This window comes from Thunnus albacares, chromosome 2 (assembly GCF_914725855.1).
Source record: "Thunnus albacares chromosome 2, fThuAlb1.1, whole genome shotgun sequence".
Taxonomy (NCBI): Eukaryota; Metazoa; Chordata; class Actinopteri; order Scombriformes; family Scombridae; genus Thunnus; species Thunnus albacares.
Genome location: NC_058107.1, coordinates 3,662,143 through 3,682,167, shown reverse-complemented (window position 1 = coordinate 3,682,167; position 20,025 = coordinate 3,662,143). Strand labels below are relative to the sequence as shown.

The 20,025-nt window shown below is 39.2% G+C and overlaps 1 protein-coding gene across 1 annotated transcript; it reads right to left on the bottom strand.

Moving 5' to 3' along the window:
* Window positions 1-2,744: 2,744 nt before the first annotated feature.
* fxn (frataxin) lies at window positions 2,745-13,597 on the bottom strand. Its single transcript, XM_044363491.1, has 6 exons — window positions 13,351-13,597; window positions 13,163-13,231; window positions 10,926-11,017; window positions 10,707-10,827; window positions 4,607-4,704; window positions 2,745-4,100 (listed from the first exon to the last, which is right to left on the bottom strand). Exons 1-6 carry the CDS (start codon window positions 13,456-13,458, stop codon window positions 3,962-3,964), a joined length of 627 nt encoding a protein of 208 aa, XP_044219426.1. The 5' UTR covers window positions 13,459-13,597; the 3' UTR covers window positions 2,745-3,961.
* Window positions 13,598-20,025: the final 6,428 nt, after the last annotated feature.

The window sequence follows — 20,025 nt, the reverse complement described above, 5'->3', positions numbered from 1 at the left end:
AAAAAAAAAAAACACCTCATTGTATATATATACTGACTGCATTGTCAGTATATATATTTTTAATTAACTAAATTATTAATGGTAAGTAAGCAGTAATTGATGGACTAGAATGGACAAAGGAGAAGTGGATGGATTGTACTGCCAGAGTGGTTAGAAAAGTTTCTATAGAACTGTCCCTCTGAGAGTGTTAAATTATTGGTGTATTAACAAGTACATTTGGGACACTTTATTCCTTTTTTATTAGACAGAGATAGTAGAGAACAGACGTTATGAAGATGGATTGAAGATGCTTTGAGGACCAACACCACATTGGGTCTGTCTAAACACCTGCACTTGAGGCCTTGAGCAAAGATGTGCACTGTCAGCTAAATATGTAGATGTGGCCAAGTCACACACAAACCCTCCTACTGCTTCACAGTGGCAGTTTCATCACGGTCTACTGTTCCACATCAGTCCCATTGGTGGTGATAATGTATGGAATATTAAAGGAACAGTGTGTAAGATGGCAGAAATAGAATATAATATATAAGATGTTTTTTATTAGTGTATAATCCCATGAAAATAAGAATTGTTGTGTTTTCGTTACCTTAGAATGATCCCTTTATATCTACATAGGGACCGCCATGTTATACCGCCATGTTTCTACAGTAGCCCAGAACGGAAAACCAAATACTGGCTCTAGAGAGGGCTTTTCGTGTTTTTCTAGAGTTTCGCAGTTGCTGCAGGTTCTCCTACACACTTGGAAGTGGAGGGGGATGGGAGGGGTATTCATTTGGTTGCAATCTGCAACCTCCCCACTAGATGCCACTAAATGTTAAACACTGGTCCTTTAAATCATTCATGAAGGAAAATTTACTTTTCACTGATGTTTCAGCAGCAAACGGAGTGTTTCTGACACTGAGATTTGTTAATGCAAAAAGTTTGTAGGGTTATAAACATTTCATTTTGAGGAATGACAAATAGGGTTGAAGCTATTAATGACAAAAAAAAAGATATTTGGAATGATGACCCCTGGTGTCATCTTTTGTTTGGCCATGTGATTTACCTTTCTGCTCTGTCTCTGCAAGTGTTTGTTAGGGCAACTGGCAACACCTGAAGGCCTACAAGGTTGCAGAGTTGTTAAAATCCAGGTTTTAGCTGCGGCAGTCTCTGAATTTTAGTTTTGTGCTAACACCTTCAGATCAGCAATTCATAATAGGGTTATCTGTGCACTCACACAAGAATTGTATATGGCTTGATAGCAGGGTTGACAACTTCAGCAACCAGATGGAGAGAGATTCAGATTTGTGTCTAATGGGGGCATGCAGATTGCTTACAGACTCTTTTTCTTGTTTTCACTCAACCCAGCTACGTTTGTGAAGATGACAGTGGTGAAAGGCAGAAGTAAACCAGGGCAAAAGACAGATGACTTCACCTCCTCAGAATTGACAGGATTCATTTCTTACTACTGAGAGAGACTGAGTTGCATTCTATAAAAGACTGAGTCAATGTTCATTTTTTCCAGGAGAGAAAAATTGCATGGCTTGATCTACAACTGATACAGATAAAGATCTGATAGATTGGTTAACGTGGATAGGGATACGCACAGTCAGCTGATTGAGTTGGAAGTGGTGAAAAATTACAAATAAGAGAGCAAACACCTGAAAAATCTTTGATCAGACTTTTACGATCAGTTTCTACTTCTTTATACGACTTGAGCTAGTCTTCTTTTACAGGACCTACTATTTTCCTGTCCCAAAGTTTGTTCTTTCCTTGAAAACAGTAACAAATAATTACACAATAAATCTATTTCCTGTCAGAATCAGCAGGAGTTTGTGAAACTGCTCACTTAGCTGCTGAAATATTTATCCAATAATGGTGATATTTCACATCATTCCCTCCATCTTGCATGTTCTTCTTCTCAGGATGTACTGAGCAGTCTAACAGAGGTCTGCAGCCGTGATAAATAAACCACTGTCTGACTTCACAGTCAAATTCCCTTAGATCAATGGTTCCTACAGCAAGTGTACTGTGTTGTGCTAATGATGTAATTACAGCATTTTATGTTAGCCTTAAAATATTTATTGTATTTTGGATTAACTAATTAGTGAGCAAAATTATGTCCAGTGTAAAAACACAAACTTTGTTGTAGAGGCAGGACAGAACATTTAAATGGGTGCAATTGAAGTACAATCACAATCATAATTTTATATGTTCAACATGTAGGATCTAAGACAGTCTGACGCTCGGACACACATTCCCGTTCACTTGTAGAAAGTGTGTCCTAATGTTTGGCTGGTACTATATATTTACAATAATACAGTATGATCAATAAATAATGGATATAATATCATAAGGAATCATTCTCTGCATCATTTACAAATCATATAATGTGAATATAAGTCATGAACTTTACTGAGAATTAGTTTGACAGCATCACAATGTTCTGATAACCTTAACATGATGCATTACCTCATTAGTGTAGCTTTCATTCTGAATGCTGAGACCAAGCCTGAATATAAAGGTTTTGTTACGTAATGTATGTAAATGTACAAATGCAAAATATAACATGACTGTCATATTGTGTATGTATATGTGGCTTAATAGCTTTTTATGCCAGTCATGTTAGGACAAATATGGTTAGGTCAATTCAATATATTATTTAATTACGTAGACTGAGTATGGCTGAGTGAAAGTCCTCAGTTTCTCCTGTCTGCTGCTAAAGTTACCTGGATGAAGCACAGTCAGAGGACATTACAGGAAAGCATTTCAATAGTTTTATTGATGAATTCACAGAATTGGCATTGGTTGTATGGAGTGGTGGTAGTGCCTGGCTGTAGAATACATGTAGAGATCAATGAGTGAATAGGAAAGTGGTTTCAGACTTTCGGACGCCACAGGAAATTATGTTTAGGTGAGCCAATCATAGAGCTTAGACTACAGTGACACAACACCGCTGTAGTTTGCAAGTTCACATCTGTCAAAATTGGCTTTTCAATGTTCTGCCACTCTGCACACTCATAAGACCAGTTTGTTAAATAGTTTCCTGACTACTTCTGCTGCATGCTCTGCTGAAAGAAACAAGTTCCCTGAAAATCAAGGTGCTTATTACTATTAGCATTTGTATCATCTGTGAGTAAAGTGTGACAGAGTGCTCTGTCAGTGCTAAATAACTCAAATATAACTTAACTGAAAGACTTGGCTGATAGTGGATGAGTTCAAAGAGAACATGTACATTCTGAAATTAGCTAAACTGTTGCAGCAAATAGCTGCTAGCTATTTAAGTTCAGTATTTACATTAACATTAGCGTTGAAATCCATTTCTCTAACCACAGTTCTCATGGGTGTTGCTGGAATACCGATCATCATGCATCTCTGTATTGAACTGCACTGAGATCAAAGCTCACTAATGTCTTAAAGGTCTCCAGCACTGTGAAGTAGGGCAGTAGTCTCCTGGTCGAATAGTTGGTCGATATGCTCTCGTCCGACTAAATTCTCATTGGTCGAATAATCTCTGTGTTACTTTCATAAGGAGAAAAGTGCTACATCAGTAGCCTTCCAGGATTAATCCATTATTTCCTGCGGCGGGAGGGACAGACTAACAAATTACCTGTGAAAACAGGGGTGTCACTAGCATGTTAAAATGCTGACTGCAGTGGAAGCAGGATCATGTGTTCATTGATTGGACAGTGTGGGACACTGAGGACAATGAGGAGATACAGTATATAGGAAGGCCCAGTGGCTGAATTCTACTGTACAACTGTATATGTAAGTTTTCCAATATATAATGAGAATGTGTTGTTATCACCATGAAATACAAATCTTTAATACATAATTCATAACATAGATAATAAACAGTTCACTAATATAGATCTGTGTCATTATATGCAAGTACTCTCTTCATAAATTATACATAAACACTGTGCTCTGTGGCTTCCATGAATCACAGCAGTAGGCAGGGGTCACTGGCAGGCCTGGTGTATCAGGAAAAGGGCAGGTCACAGAGGTCCATCTTGGTATTGAAGATGATAGAAAACTCTTTAGATAGCAGCTGGTGGAGGCTGATGCCATCATGACTGTATACCCAGTGTTTGCCTGTCCAGTCGTAGCGCTTCGGTCCACTGCAAAAACAAGAGATACAAAGTCAACAGAGTGTAACAGTACTTTGAACCAGATTCTTATATTAGCATATTGTTCAATATGCTAGGGTGAGGCCTATAATTAATGCGTTTCATTCATAAATGGTATATTCTAATATATAACATGTATGTATTCATTCATAGTCTTTGAAAGTATGTTTTAGTCATGGCCTGCTTTGCCTAATAATGACAGGGAAACAATTAGAAGAGGAAAATGTCTCAGCCTGTCTACAATCCACAGCTGCTGTGTACAAACACATGGATCTGTGTGGACACAGAGCAGAAGTGACAGCCTGCACTGCTCTGTGTGTTTAAGCAAAGCAGAGCAGCTGTAGAGGACAGAAGATGTTAGTGTTGTAGAGGCACTTTGTCCTAAGAGGGCAGGTGTGGTGCATTTTATTTTATAATACTATACATAGGTCTATCTAATAAAGGTGATGTTTCCTCACTCAGCAGTGTGAGGGTGTGGTACGGCTCTCCGGTCTCACCTGGTTGGAGACGACAGCCAGATCTGTCTGTTTGGTGTCTGTTTGTTGATGACGTAGGTCCCATGGTCTCCGCCCACCTTCACTGTCACCACACCGCTCTGAACAAAGACCAACAAAGACACATTTCAGTGACACCTGGAACACAATAAACCACTTCAGTCACAAAAAAGTATTTTTTTTAAAGTTAAAAGCTGTTGCATGTTCCATCTGAAGACTGATGAATGTGTAAAGAAAGACATACAATGTCATGATGGTGGACATGCTGTCCAACAGTGCTTATTTAAGCAGTGGATACTTGATTCACTCTTAGTTTATGATTAGTGTTGAAACCATTCGTCCATTGTCAGTGATTTTGATGAGTAGTTATCAAGCAAACATTTCAAACATTCTCTGGTTCAAACTTTTTAAATGTGAGGATTTGATGTTTTTCTCGGATTTATGTCATTGTACATGGAATATCTTTGGGTTTTGAACCGTTGGTCGGACAAAACAAGATAACACTCAGAAATTAATTCTGATCGATGGGGTCAAAGGTCATCGACCAGGAGTCAGTGAACAGCGGGAGAAAGATCAAGGAGAACATTCACATCTGACACCAGAGACCATCTTTATATAGAGACAGATGTTATCATCTCCCGCCATAAACACCTGTTATCATGTGACCAGGATCCCGTACTTAACTCCATTAACTAATAAGGACCAAATGCGTTGAAAGCTCCAGAAAAGCCTAGTGAGTGACAGTTAACACCCAGAACGGTGTGGCATGTTTTGATCAGATTAGTAACCATTCATTTTATTATCAGATTATTTTCTTAATTAATTGTTTTGTCTGTAAATGCCCATCATGAGTTCTCAGAGTCCATGGTGTCATCTTCAGATTTCTTGTACTATTGTACAAACAACTGTCAAAATAGTTGGCGATTCATTTTCTCTTGATTGTCTAATTGTTTAAGCTCTAATGACAGTAGCATCTCTCTAGCAAGATAATTACCCAACCCAACAACAACCTAACTCTGCTTTCTGTACGGTTCACCTTTATAGAACGAGGCCCTGCCCACTTTAAACTAGTGAAAAGAGCACAGCGGAGAACACAAATATAGAAATCTATTAGAAGGAATAACCAAAAAATGTTAACTTTGGCAACTAAGTAAGAAGCTGATTGAGAGAATGGGGGTTTTTAAACATCTAGTTCACTGAAGTCACTCGTGTAAATCAGTCAAAGATTGCAGTATAGATATTTAAGTTGAAAACAAAAAGCACAAGGACGTGAAGAGTTGGCTGCTGCTTCTTGATCATTCCCTAAAGATCGACTCCAGCGCCCCTCTGCAGTGTGCAGTACTGTCCCTGGCTCCTCTCTAGCCAGCCGAGTTAAAGCTCTCTTCATCCTGCAGTGTGTGTGTGTGCGTGTGTGTGTGTGTGTGTGTGTGTGTGTGTGTGTGTGTGTGTGTGTGAGTTGTTTATGGCCCCATATGTCACTGCAGGCAGTTGAAAAAAGGGGGTCAGCTGCCAAGATTGGAACACTGGCCAATCAGTCAGAGCCAGCAGAGACAGCCGCTGTCCAACCAACGATTTAAAGAAAAATACACACACACACACACACACACACACACACACACACGGCTGCTTATTTATCACCCTCTCATGGACCACCGACAGGGTGGAAGAAGATGTTACAGAGAGAATAGGTAGAGAGAGGGATGATCTTTGTGGAGGGGATGTCCCAGAGGAGATCGACAAACAGACAGACAGACAGGAGGACAGCACAGTGTGATGAGACAAGTGCGAAACAGAAAAGAAAGCGCACACAGACGTACACAGTCCGAGTCTGTCTGAATTACTGCGTGGACGACATGTGCTCGTGTGTGTAGCATCATCCTTCTCTGATAGATCAGGCAACCAGTCATCCAGACAGCTGCCACATCAACAGCAGCTGTTATCAAGTCTGGGTGTGACAGTGCAGAGCATCAATAAAGGCAGACTGACACACACACACACACACACACACACACACACACACAGAGCACATCACAGTTACCCGCTAGTGATATGTCAATGTGAGCAGGAGATGACACACTCCAATATAGCATCAGCATGTAGGATTCATTTCCAGTAAGAATTTCATGAAGCTAGTGGAGTTCTGGTAGCCAAATGGTTAAGATACATACCTGTATGGTATATATCTTAACCACAGCCTCCACGCTTCGATTCCAGCCTGTGCAAAGGAAATATCACTCAAATGTAGATATGTGCCTATTTTACAATTAGCCATGGTTGTGTACAGCGAGGACACCAAGTTTCTGGGACCAGTGTTTATCCATCTGTCCCCTATATGCGTGTTAACACAACATAAACTTGCTCACTTGCTTACAGTTGAAGAAACATGAGCAAATTCTCACCTGATTCCTTCACACGCAGAAATCACAAAGGGGGTTAAGTGTCCCTGCTGAGTGTATCTGAACTGTCTGTCACTGTTCTGAAGCTGGTGCTGGGAATGCGCCAATCATCTGGGAGCGCACAAAGGACTTTCAGTAATATGATGTATTAACCATGAATTATTTGGATGTCAAAGTTGAAGTTTAGTCTTGTTTTCATAGTTTGGGCCATCATTCCTATCAGTTATAATTACTGTTTACTGGCAGCTGGAAATATGACATCACTGCTACCCTCACCAGTCCAACATGTTGTAATAATTGATAGGAATTTAAAATAAACCCCATCCTAGTAAGAAAACTGAAACCTGCTCCAACTGTGTCAGAATGTTTCCTGGTCCTCAGTTCCAGTCCCTCTGTCTTCTCTGATAGGTCAGAGTAGGTCACACACCGTTTCAACTACAGAATTTACAGTTTCTAAGCCGCCTGCCTGATTAACTCTGCTGTCTGCCAACAAGAGCAGTAGACTGGAAGAGTGTCAATTCTTGTGGGCAAGAAATCAATAAGGCACCAGAGCCCAGCAGCAACACAACAGGCCGCGGCTCAAACAGCTTCATGCAGTACAGACAGGTAATGGGCCGTGCAAGAAGCTTAGCAAAGAAGCTTACACTAAAAGTCTGTGTGACAGAAGGAGCGCCTATAAAGGATGATGAGGATCTATTAAGAGACTGAAAGGAGAATGAGATAATGGACAGCACGGAGGTATGAAGTAGCTCATTTATAATTGCATAAGTTAGAGTGGATTGGTTACTATTGTCTTACTCCAAAAGTATATTGTTCTCTATATCTCTATCGTTTATATCGTTGTAATGCAAATCACGTTCTTTACCGCAATATATTTTGGAGTCTGTCCATCTTTTGTGTGGATTACACTGATAAATGACTCTTCTTGGCTTTTTACTCGCTAAGCTTTTATTGCACTTACAGTAACGTGATGAGTTTAGTTGTCGTCGACTCTCCGCCGCCGTCTGTCTCTCCTCTGCTGCGCTGCACACACACGGAGGATTCAGCCCCGCTGCCCTGAGAAAGAGCAGAGAAGCAGCGAGATGGCGACCATATATGACAGCGAATCGCAGTAGAGACTGTCTTTATTTATATTATTTACTAAATGTGTGCGCGTTTGTCTCTGCTGCTTTTTGCTGTCATTTACGGTCACACTACTCTCCTCAGCTCTCTATGGTTCACCATGGACGGAGCTGAGCCCTCCTGTGTGTGCAGGTGAAGCAGGTGAAGTACGCCAGTTGATGAAAACTACATTTGTTACGTTACTGTAAGTGCAATAAAAGCTTCGGACCTACTACGACCTACCTACTATTACCATGAGACAGTACCAATATCTGGTGGTAATACTAGGTCATTTCTAATGACCTTAGACGTGCACTTCACTCTGTACATGTGTGAAAAATGTTTCACATCAGCATCATGTCTGACAAAGAGTCTTTTCTGTAAACTCTGGGCAGCACCTTGACTAGAACAGCTGGGGTGAAGATAAACTGGTTTGTGCACACTGAGGTTTCCCCTAAAAATCTTAAAATCCTTAACCTAGAGTTTGGTATATTAGAATTTTTTTTTAGTGCTCTGGATAAGAAGTTTGCCATGCACCCCTTTAGTTATAGAAGTAGCAATCCCAATGATGAAGTATTGAGGACATTTATTTATTTATCATCTGTTATTACTTATCAAAAGACTAAAACTACTAACACTGCAGGTTCATTTTTGTTACCATGTTAATAAAATCTAACCTGCAACAGCAATTTAAAAGATAAAACCTTCCTAAATGATGTGAAATCATGATTTTCAGGCTATATTAACTGTATTCACCATTTCAATACAGCCAAGTAATGTGAACAAGCACACTGAGTGCAACACTCCTGCTTTAACTTCTTATTATGACAGGAAGATGTTAATGACAACATGTTGGTGAACAGCTCCCCTTAGTGGACAATCACACTCTCTACAACGGATTCATTTGACCTGCACTAAACTCCATTACACTGTCACCTGGCTACGTTTTGGTTTTGGTTTTGATTTTACTCAGACCACATTCCAAAAGTGAAAGGGGGCTTTGTGTCACAGTGAATCCAGCTAACAACAGTTAGCAGAGCGGCAAATAACAAAACACTGATGCAGTGTACTTCGCCATATATTGTTAAAATGACGGTTATGGGACGCACTCCAGTAAAGTGATTTCTTATATGTCATATAAACGAGGAACCTGGTTTCTGTAATCAGAGTAGAGGATTAGAGAAACCTGGTTTCACAGCTAGATTTCTCCTGGTGAATGCTGATTTCTCAGCCGTGTAGACACATAACCTGTTTTCTAAATGGGCTTTTTACATGTGAGCATGTGCAAGACAAAAGGAAAGTGTTTCTGTGACAGCAGAGCAGCTGGAAGGACGGGAGAGATCATTACACATGGACATGACATCCATCTTTTACTACAGTACAGGTAAATGCAGTCAGGACCCTCTAAGATGAATTACAATCTAACTATCTTACTGATAGCCTGCAGCTGCATTATTTTGAGACACCATGGCCACTGCCGGAGTCAGCCATGATGGAGAAACAATGCAAGTGGAAAATCCTCCTGCTTCCTTGAAGTCACTGACGTGGCAACATTTTGCCTTTCCTGTGAGTTGTGTTACACTTTTTTAGGCTACGCTGCACACTTCAGTAAAGTTGGAATTATACTGACAGAACTTTGTGGATCAATAACTCATAAATGAAATGAAGGTAGACAACGAGCTACAACCTCATTTTCATCACAATGAGCCGTCCTCTGGGCGTCTCCATGTACAGGCGGCTGTGAGACGAGTGTGCAGGGACCGTCTACAAAGTGCAATACGAGTTCAACTTCAATTTAGTTTCAGAAACTCAAGCTGTTGTTCTAAAGTGGCCTTGTGCCATCTAGTGGCTCTTCTTTTTGTTTTTGTTTAACAGTTTGCTCCCAATTGACTGGTGAAATGAGTTATTGTTATTACATTTTAAATAATGAATTGAAATTTGACCATATAGCCTTAGTGTGGCGGTTATATCACACTTGATACCATGTATCTGTGTATCATGTATCATTTTAAAGAAGAATTTGAAAATGTAAATGACAGTTGTCAGGGAATAAAAGCAACAATCAACAATAGTCTAACGATGGCAGAGCTGTCAGTGCCAGAAAGAAAAATGTTTACATCGAAAATCAAATTGTGACCTTAAAATTGAAAGTCAAACTGAATGGTGACACCCCTACTCAAGCTGTGCTTTTTGGTGAAGTGCTGCTCATCAAACACTCTCCCTCTAACCCGTCCTCCCAGCCGCACAGCTGCTGCTGAAGACAAAGTTGCTGGCGGCTCCATCCGTCAACAGACGCTTCAGCTGGGTTTAAAATAATTCCTTCAGCACTAACGTTGTCTGAAAATGTTCCCCGTTCACTACACTCAACAGTGGATTATCCAAAGTGAATCCCAGTTGTCTCTGATGAAAGTTTGTGAAACTACCCAGTGTAAAACCCACAGACACAATTTGGCGATGAATCCGTTTACGTAGCTGTACAGATGTGACAATGAGCCTGTTACCTTGTTTCGGGTGATCAAAGAAATCATTAGTCGATACAAACAAACTACATTCTGAGATCAGAGATGCTCCAGCTTAACAGGGAACAGGAAGACTGATTGACTTACAGAGAAGACAACGTCATAGTCTGCTCCAGTGAATGGTTCCTCCATCAGGTCTTCAAAGTAATCAGCCAGAGCTTCCAGCGTCTCATCAGCCAGCTTCTCGTAGGCCGCCTCTGACAGCTCACTTTTACACATTGACACAAAGTTACAGATTCATTTAACCCTTCAACACCAGCTATTGATGCTTTTTCTTAGAGAGAGAGAGAGATAATTGGGGGTTACCTGATCTGCACAGGGGTGGGTTCTTCCAGTCTTGGTGATGTCAGATAGATGTTTCTCCTCCACCTGTCACCATCACCTCTGCTCTCTACCCACTGAGACACAAACACTGAGGTCAGATACCACGCACAATACACCAGGGACTCATTATTATATTATTCATCATTTCTTAATCACTTCCTAGGATTAATCCTGGAGAGAAATGTGTGATTCCATGCCAATCATATTGTAGGTACCCACTCGTTTACATGAGTTTCTACAATGAAAGAAGCTGCATTGTTGTGTTGAGTTCATCAGCAGATTTCAAAACCAGCTAACATCTTAACTATTGGACAAACTGACAGATCTATTTAAAGTAAATACTAATTCATTATTGGAAACTTTATTCCATCCTTATTTGTTGAAACGTATGTTAGCCCGTAAATTACACCTTCACTAAAAGATAACTCAGCTGACCTGCCATGTACTGACCAATAGAAGTTTACCAATGAATTCATTCACCTTTGTGAACACTTTTTATTTAAGTTGGACTCATAGGGTACGCAACTTTACTACCCACATTTTAGGCACTTAAACTTAAACACTTTGGATAACAACTCCAACACATCCTCCCTCAATTCCACCCTGCTGTCTCCCACATCCACAGCTTCCACCCAAGCAGCATCCTCCGGGGCTGAAATATGAAGCCAACTGCAGTTCCTCCAATGACCACTTGAGGCTGACTCGAAATAGACCCCCATGTTAAAATCCTCGTAAAGTTTACAGAAATTACAGATAAATATCGGTTCAGTTCTAAGATGTGCATATAGTGAACTTTTTTTTGCAATGTACATCTCCAGTAGCTTCAAATTTCCACATCACACTTGTGAGAGTTGCATACTGGACCAAGACCAGCTTCCAAAATAGTTGTGATGTCACAAATCATGCTCATAGACCCGCCCCTTTCACTTAGAGAAACTTTCCACTATCAGCAGATGAATGTGAAAACAAACTCTGCACATACATCATTCTGCACAGTGAAGCTCAAACATTCAACTGTAGGAACAAGAAGTGAGATGCATTTTTGAGTGGAGGGGGGCTTTAAGAGAGTCCACCCTGAGTAAAGGAAGTGAAATGCTTTTGGATTTTTAAGCCCCTTATCTACTACAGGGTACCAATTCACCTTATTTGGTTTTTCATTAGGCAAAATTTGTAAGTAGTAGCTAGTACCTGGTATCTGGTACCTACTTTTTTGGTATCACCTCTGTCGAGGTTCCACCTTATTCAAAGCCTCAGCTGGCTTGTCAGTCCCAGTACAAGATCCAGTTCATAATATAACGTTAATTACCGTAAGTTACATTTCACTCAACTCCCAGCAGCCAATAGAGTGACAGGGGACCTATGAAGGGGGTACTAAGGGGGTACTGAGGGGGTGGAATCAACGACAATACAGACAGGCCACAGTGCTGTTTGCTACAGTCCAAACATAAACATAAACAACGCTCCATGAGATATCCCACAATAGAAAAACACCAAACATACAAACACACAAACGCAGCCCCCTACGCACAAGACACAAATCTACATCTAACGTTACATCCATTAGTGCCAAACACTGAACATTTGATCCAGTTCATAAACTCATAACTTAGACTGCAATCTATATAGAGAAAAGTCTGCTGAATTTATCTGTCAGATGTTACTTTGCTCCTCCCATCCCATGCTTTAGAGAGATATCTTATAATCTACCTAGAAATTGTGGATGCGGTGGATGCACAGCAGGCTGCTAACATCAGCTAGCTCAACCTCTTCAACTAACTGGACTCTCTGGCTGTTTTATTAGAGAATTTCATTAGTTTGGGCAAACTTTCCTTAAACTGGACATCTTCCTTCTTCCTCTTTCTCTTCTCAAACGCAATTTAAAAACGCTTGATTACTTTAGACAGATTATTATTCGTTTGGATTGACAAGAAAGGAACATGATTTATATATTACAACAAAAAAGAAAACACAAATTCATGAAACCCTTTGGTGGACGAGGCCCCAGGTAATTGCCTACCTGACCTATAACTTATGACAAAACCACCTACCGCCAAACTGAAGCTTGTATGCAGAGTTTCTCTACTTTTTGCCTTTTTCTGCCATGTTATGTGCTGATACTGTGTCAAGTGTTCATGGATTTTCTGTTATTTGAATGTTGCCCAAACAAACTGTAAAAGCCCATAAAAGTCCTTGTGAATGCTTCAGGAGGCAGAACTTACGTTATGTGGAACCTGGCAGGTATGTTTAGTTACCGGACGAAGCCCCGTCAGATGAGACAAGCCCCGGAGCTGAAACATTAAATTCCGTTATTATACAAGTGTTATCGGAGCTATCTGATGTAACAACCAGCGTACTAACTGAAACTATTAGCTAACGTTAGCTACATTACGAGTGTGCCATCAGCTACCTGGTTAGAGAGCTTCCCGAGTCTCTGCGCAGTCACCATGTTGAGCTGTGTGTGCGCCAGGAGACATATGTGAGAATAAATACACGGTGTTTTGCTAAAGAAGAGCATCTTCGTGTTCAACAGACACACTGTTTCAGTTTGTGACACACACCGGTGTCCTGTGTGTCTTCTTCTTCCTGTTTATTAACTGCCGTTACAGGTGCATACTGCCACCTGCTGTACCGGCGTGTGTTTCCATGTCTCAGTTTAGAAATGTTCCATTTGGAGCATTTTTTAAAAAAAATTGACTGATATTCAGCATTTAAATAGAAATGTGCATTCTTGTGCAATTCAAAATACTGTTATGCAAAACATAATTATAGGCCTATGTCAAATAAATAAAATATAAGAAATATATAAAATTAATAAAAACAATAAAAAAATATTTACTTATAAAATCCTTACAACATAATCAAATAATATCCAAAAACAATAAGTAAACAGTTATAAGTGAAGGACAACATAAAGTTAATCAAGGTACACAGAAAATAATTCTTCATAATACATCAACTTGTACTTACATTTTTCTCTTAAAGTATCCATGTACAAATGAAATTCATCCAGACAAACATTTATGTTTGGGAACGACTTATGTTTGTTCAGTTCAATAGTAAATTCTGCCATTAACAAAAGAATTCTCATACAATCCTCTCATGTTTTATATTCTACTCAACTTTTTCAAAACACATAATTAATATATAATAATGACATAAGTAAATTATTACTTTGAATCCAGTACTGATGGGTAAGAAATCTAATATCAAAATCCACAATAATAAGAATTTTTCTCTGAATGTTTTTTATCAAAACATCACCCCTGTCCAATAGAAAAAAATAAAATCCATTGAAGTTATACACAGTTATTTATCTAAATGTCTGTAAGAACATACAATATATCAAAAAACTAATAGTATGAGTCTCACGGACAGACAGAGCTTAAGCAGGAGCTAGCTTGGATAGGGACTTTAACCTCACCAGCATTGCAAACACACTTACTTTAGGCATCCTGCAGAGACAGTGACAACACAGTGAAGATAGGAGCAGGTGAAAATATAATCCAGTTTAATTAAGTTTTAATTTAACCACCACTTCACTTCAGCAACAACAGAACATTATCATCTTTACAAAGGAAAGAATCATAGCAGGACTGTTGCTCTGAGTCCTTCTTATCTCATTGTTTCACTTATTTTACATAGAATGTTCTTCATATGTAAAAATTCCTGATCATTTATTAATAAACATTAAACATATTCATTCACTTACAAGTTACTCTAGTGATATCTATTTTTTCATGTTCAGATTAACCTGCTTGGAGGTCCCCTGGAAAAAAAATAAGCTTCTGGGCCCCATTAACCCTCTGTTCTATAAATTGCATACAGTTTTTCTATGACTCCAGATTTGCTGAGTGAAAGCACAAATTAATTTAGAACTATGCAACATGTAAGCACAAAACTGAAATAATAACAAGATTTTGACATAAGGCCCCTCTTCACCACAGATAATAGAGCAGGACCCACTTTAAGGTCCCTGTGATGTCATCTTGGTAACTCAGCCTTGGCTGTAACAACGTCCTCTATCTGACTTTTTGTGATGTTTGTATATATGTAGCGTTTTGTATGTCTGTCTGTATCCAGGCTATTTAACTCCCAACAGTGTTGTTTTGTGAATGAAGCAAAGATCTGATGGGAACTGACATGAACATACAATTCCTGTTTTGTTGTTTTTTCAAGTGAGAGATGTCTGGATTTGTGTTTTTCTCAGCGCTCTTCTCCTTCTCTTTCATGTGGGCTTGGTTGGAAAAATATGATGTCATGTACTTCTATGCACCAATAAGAATTTAGTTACAGTTGTGGGATTGTTTGCTTATGTTGCCAGAACACTGTCAACCAAACCCTCACCCTGCAGATGGAGAGGTTATAGTTTTTGAGTGTTCATTTCTTAATAAATAATAACTTTTTGTGCTTTTTTTAGTTATAAATATTCAATGTTATTGATAAAAAAAAAGTTTTCAGGTTCCTCAGCTGTAAAACAGTCAGTGGTAAATTAATGAATAATTAATGCCATCATTAAAAGCACATCTTTAAACAGTTTTAAAGAAGTAAACATTTGAGGATTATTCAGCAGTATATCTGAACAGCAACAAACATAATGAAGTCATGTAAAGCCTTAACTTAACATCAACTATTATTAACAGTGTGAGGATAACACAGTAATCATGATGCTGTAAGGGAAACCCCATAGTTCTAGCAGAATTTTCTTAAAGCAGGTGTAAGATACTGCACTTTCTTGTACATTCCCTCCATCCTTAATGACAGTACTGCAACAGGATACATGAATCCAGCTATGTTACACATAATCTCTGCTAATTCATGTAAACTCAGTGTGTTAAAACAGAGGATAGGGATGCATGTGTAATGTCAGCCCAGCTAACACCTGACATGAATCTGCTCTACAGCCGTCCTACCAGGGTTTAGCCAATCAGTCGACTCTCAACTGGTGAGATGTGTTGAACCAGCATCTGATTGGCTGGCAGCTTCTCTGGTGAGGGCCTTGCACTGAGAGATCAGTGGAGGATTTCTGACTAAGACCTCTGCTGAGGAAATCCATTGGACAAGATGTGGAGAAGAGGAGGGAGAGTGAAAGCTGTGTAATCTCATTTGAAGTGAAACTTTCACCAACCTGCAACTGTCATTCATTGATTAGATTGATCTGTGCTTAAGCGCTGATCCTTGGTTCACAGGGTGAGATGATATCCCACAGCAGGATTCCTGCAGGATTCTATCAACTTTATTTCAGAAGACCTTAATATTCTGTATCTTAATGTGTATCTCATTTATTACAAACAGGTTTATATTCAAGTGTTAGTGTTTTGGAATTTCTGTATATTTTTAATCACCTCCACTTCCAGACAGCCTTTGATTTTCATTCATTCCAGTCCTTTCAGTAAGTGCAAAATGATTTTAAAAGTCTGCATGTCATTACCACACACTGATAATATAAACCTGAAAAATCTTAATATATATGTAAGGAATATGTCACTGGTGGTAAACTGGTTAAACATGCAGAATTATTGTTGTAGTCCTTTTAAAATGAACATACTTTAGTTATTGAAATGTGTTCAACTATAAATAGAAACAAGAAGAAGAACCAGAGCAGGACTGGATTAACCTGTCATGGGTCCCTGGTGCAAGTCCTGCATGAGTCCCTCTCTCTGTGTATTGTGGATGTCTTAGTTACTAATAAGTTTAGGAATACACACAATACAAGCACAGTATGGACTCAAATAATAAAGTCCTTTCAACCATATTGATTTCAGTTTTTGGGTCACTTGGGGGTCGCACAACAAGCTGCAAACACAACATTGTCAAGTTATTCACTTCTAAAACAGTTCATGACAAATATATGTTGTTTGGTGCTGAGCAGGTAATGAACACTGGGTTTATCAGAGCTTTCTCTTGCTGCTGCCAGAGAGCAGAGTGATGAGAGCACTGAGACTGAACCAGAACAGTAAAGTTGTGGGCTGTAAAACCAACACTGTAGAGCTGAGGGGAACTGCTGTCAGTGATAGTTTTCCATGAGTCTCTCACTACAAGCACTGCAACATTACATATAGTCATGTGATCTACTGTTAATATAAAAAATAGAGTAGCGTATAATATAGTAGTGTACACTAGTATAGTAGTGTAGCTTAGGAGCAGGTTGGGAATAAAAATAAAATAATAATAAAATAAATAAAATAAAAACTGACAAACCGAAACAGCCCAATGTCACAACTGACCAGGATTAACAAGTAAACAGAGACTGCATTTTTTAAATGTTGCATTTTAACAATACATGAAATAGAAACACCTGTGCAGTGTTGTATAAATAATAATATATATTATTATAATACTATAATAATAATAATTCATTTAATTTGTACTGCATTTCTCATTCATAGTGAAACTTAAAGTGCTATGCTCTTAATAACATAGAACGCACAACATAAAGAAAATAGTAATAAGAGGTAAGATGAAAAAGCCTTTCTGAGGGTGCTGGTGGAGGTTTGTGGTGTGATCCGTTCCTGTAGGTAGGGAGGCACATGACCATTGATGGATTTGTGTGTGAGTAGCAGGGCCTTGTAGTGAACCCTGAAGGAGACAGGGAGCCAGTGCAATGAAAATACAATTGGTGTTTGTGTTTTCACACTCTCATCAGGATCCTGACAGCGCTGCTCTGAGTGTACTGGAGCTTCTGGATGCTCCTGCCAGGGATCACTGTGAAGAGCACAATGCAGTAGTCCAGTCTAGAGGAGATAAAGGCATGGATGAGTTTCTCTGCATCTGACAGGGATAGAGAAGGCTGCAGAAAGAGGTTTTACACAGATGCCTTATATGGTCATCAAATGTCAGCTGAAGTGATTATAACATTACTGTGTAATGTTATAATTGTTATTTGCACTGTGCCAGATCAGATTCTACTGTGATTTTATAACTGCAGTTTGTGAAGTTGTGAAGTCCACGACAGCACAACCACACCGAAATATCATAAACAGTTCCATGAGGAGTTCCATCTGCTTAGTTATACACTGTTCAGGTATTTGTATTTTTCACATGCCACTTTCTACAGTAATTATCAGTAAGATTAGAATTCAAACTGAACCATACAGCTATGAATAAAGCACCAAACATAAGCCTACTGTAATTCATTTGAATAGCTTTTCTTTGGGTAAAGGTTCATTAGCATATTATAACTTGAAGTGGTTTTCGCTGGGCTCAGTGTGTGGGACTCAGTTGGTATTCCAGCTGTGCTGTTGAGCAACTGTTAGAGATCTGATCGTGTTCAACAAAGCTTATAATACGGCATCATTGATGCCTGTATTAATGTAATCAATAATCTATGAACACTGAAACAAAGCCATGCCACATGGAACTGTCACATCAGGTGCATGTTACAGATGATACGTGGAGGCTTCACAGGTCAGATATACTCAGGATCAACTGCTGACTGACATGAACCCTCGTTCTTAAGTGTCAAGGCCAACAGTGTGTTTACTTATCCTAAAGATGTTCCTGAGAAATACAGACATTTGAAAGGTTGTAGGGTGACCCAAATCCAGGTGTTTCTATGGAAAACATTAATTGGTTGTTTGAAGAACTGTATTTAAAGTTTTTTATTTCAAAATGTCCTCTTGTGGTAAAAAGTCACATATTCTGAAGTTAAGTGTTGATATTTATGTAGGTTTACTATGTTTAGGAGAGATTATATTTTGAGGTGTTTTTTTTAAGACTAATAGTTTATGTTGATATAAAAATTCTGAATTAGATTTATAGAGTTCCCACAGGATACTCTCTCACATAAGGGTTTAAAAAGTTTTCTCAGTATTATTATTTAAGCCATAAAATGAGTAGAAGCTGAGATTGAAATGTTATTATATGTATATTTTTACTCATTAATGATACATTCAATTCAAGGTTAAGATTTATCAAAATTGTAAATCACTTTACATCATATATGATTAATCAGTAAATGCCTGAACCTTTACTGGAAATTTGTGTCAACAATTCCTATGGTAGAAGGAAGACACAGTTACAGTAGTTTTGCCTCCCAATGGCTCATTGGATCCAAATGAGGAATTAAAGGTGCAAGCAGCGATGATCGGGCCCTCGCACCCTTGCACACGTCGGGGCACGGCGCGGTCGAAGGGCTTCTGTCACGGGCATGTAGATGTCTTCAGACCCAGGCTGTTTTCAGACAGTGTAAGAAAGAGATAAACGCCACTTCCTTTGTCCACTATTTTGCCTGCTGCTGGGGCTGCTTCCTTGAAATTTTGTAGGGGTTGCTATGCAGTCAGTTTGCATCACTGACTGAATATTGTCATGTAGACGTGTTCAGGCCTGGACTGTTATCAAATGTGAAGTTTCAGGCAGATCCGACCATGTACACTAAAGTTGGAGCAATTTCCTCTGTAATGGCGAAACATCAAAACTCAACGCCACGCCACGGCCACACGTTTCAATGTTATCTAAATCTTTTAATAACTTTTCATCACAAACTAGTCTAGATGACACACACTGATTTTGAATTCGTTATGATGAATTCTGTAGGAGTTCGTTAAAATACAGCGTATGCGAAATCGCTAAAATTTAGCACTAATTTCAAAATGGCCGACATCTCATTAGGTTTAAGCTATGGGACTTTTTTGTGCGTCCTGCCATGATACATGTGTGTACCGATTTTTGTACATGTCAGTTTAACGTGGTGTGGGGGCTGCTTCGTTGAAATATTGTAGGTTGAAATATTGTAGAGCCATTCGGCCACACTCATGCCAACCACATATACAATATTACAGACATTAAGACCTGTAATGTCTGTGCAATGTTTTGTGACTTTTCAAGCATGTCAAGCCCCTTAAAAACAGCTTTGTACTTTGTGGCCAACAATGTGTTGCCATGGCAACGGCTTTTGATGAAAACTCAAAAACTTCAGGAGTTATCATCATCAAGGCCTTTCACCGTGGCTGACCAAATTTCATGTGTTTCTGACCAACCTGCTAGGAGTAGTTAGCAAAAGAGTGGCGCTTAAAACTTCCACTAGGTGGCGCTATGACTGTCACTAAATATGAGCCTTTACATGTGTCCAGACCGGGACTCTTAT

What these genes read in the sequence shown, in the direction of transcription:
- fxn (XM_044363491.1), bottom strand. Translation starts at nt 13,458, where the DNA reads ATGCTCTTCTTTAGCAAAACACCGTGTATTTATTCTCACATATGTCTC. An exon ending in TCGGGAAGCTCTCTAACCAG is followed by an intron (nt 13,232 to 13,350) that starts GTAGCTGATGGC and finishes TTAATGTTTCAG; the next exon opens with CTCCGGGGCTTGTCTCATCT. An exon ending in CCCACCCCTGTGCAGATCAG is followed by an intron (nt 10,828 to 10,925) that starts GTAACCCCCAAT and finishes AATGTGTAAAAG; the next exon opens with TGAGCTGTCAGAGGCGGCCT.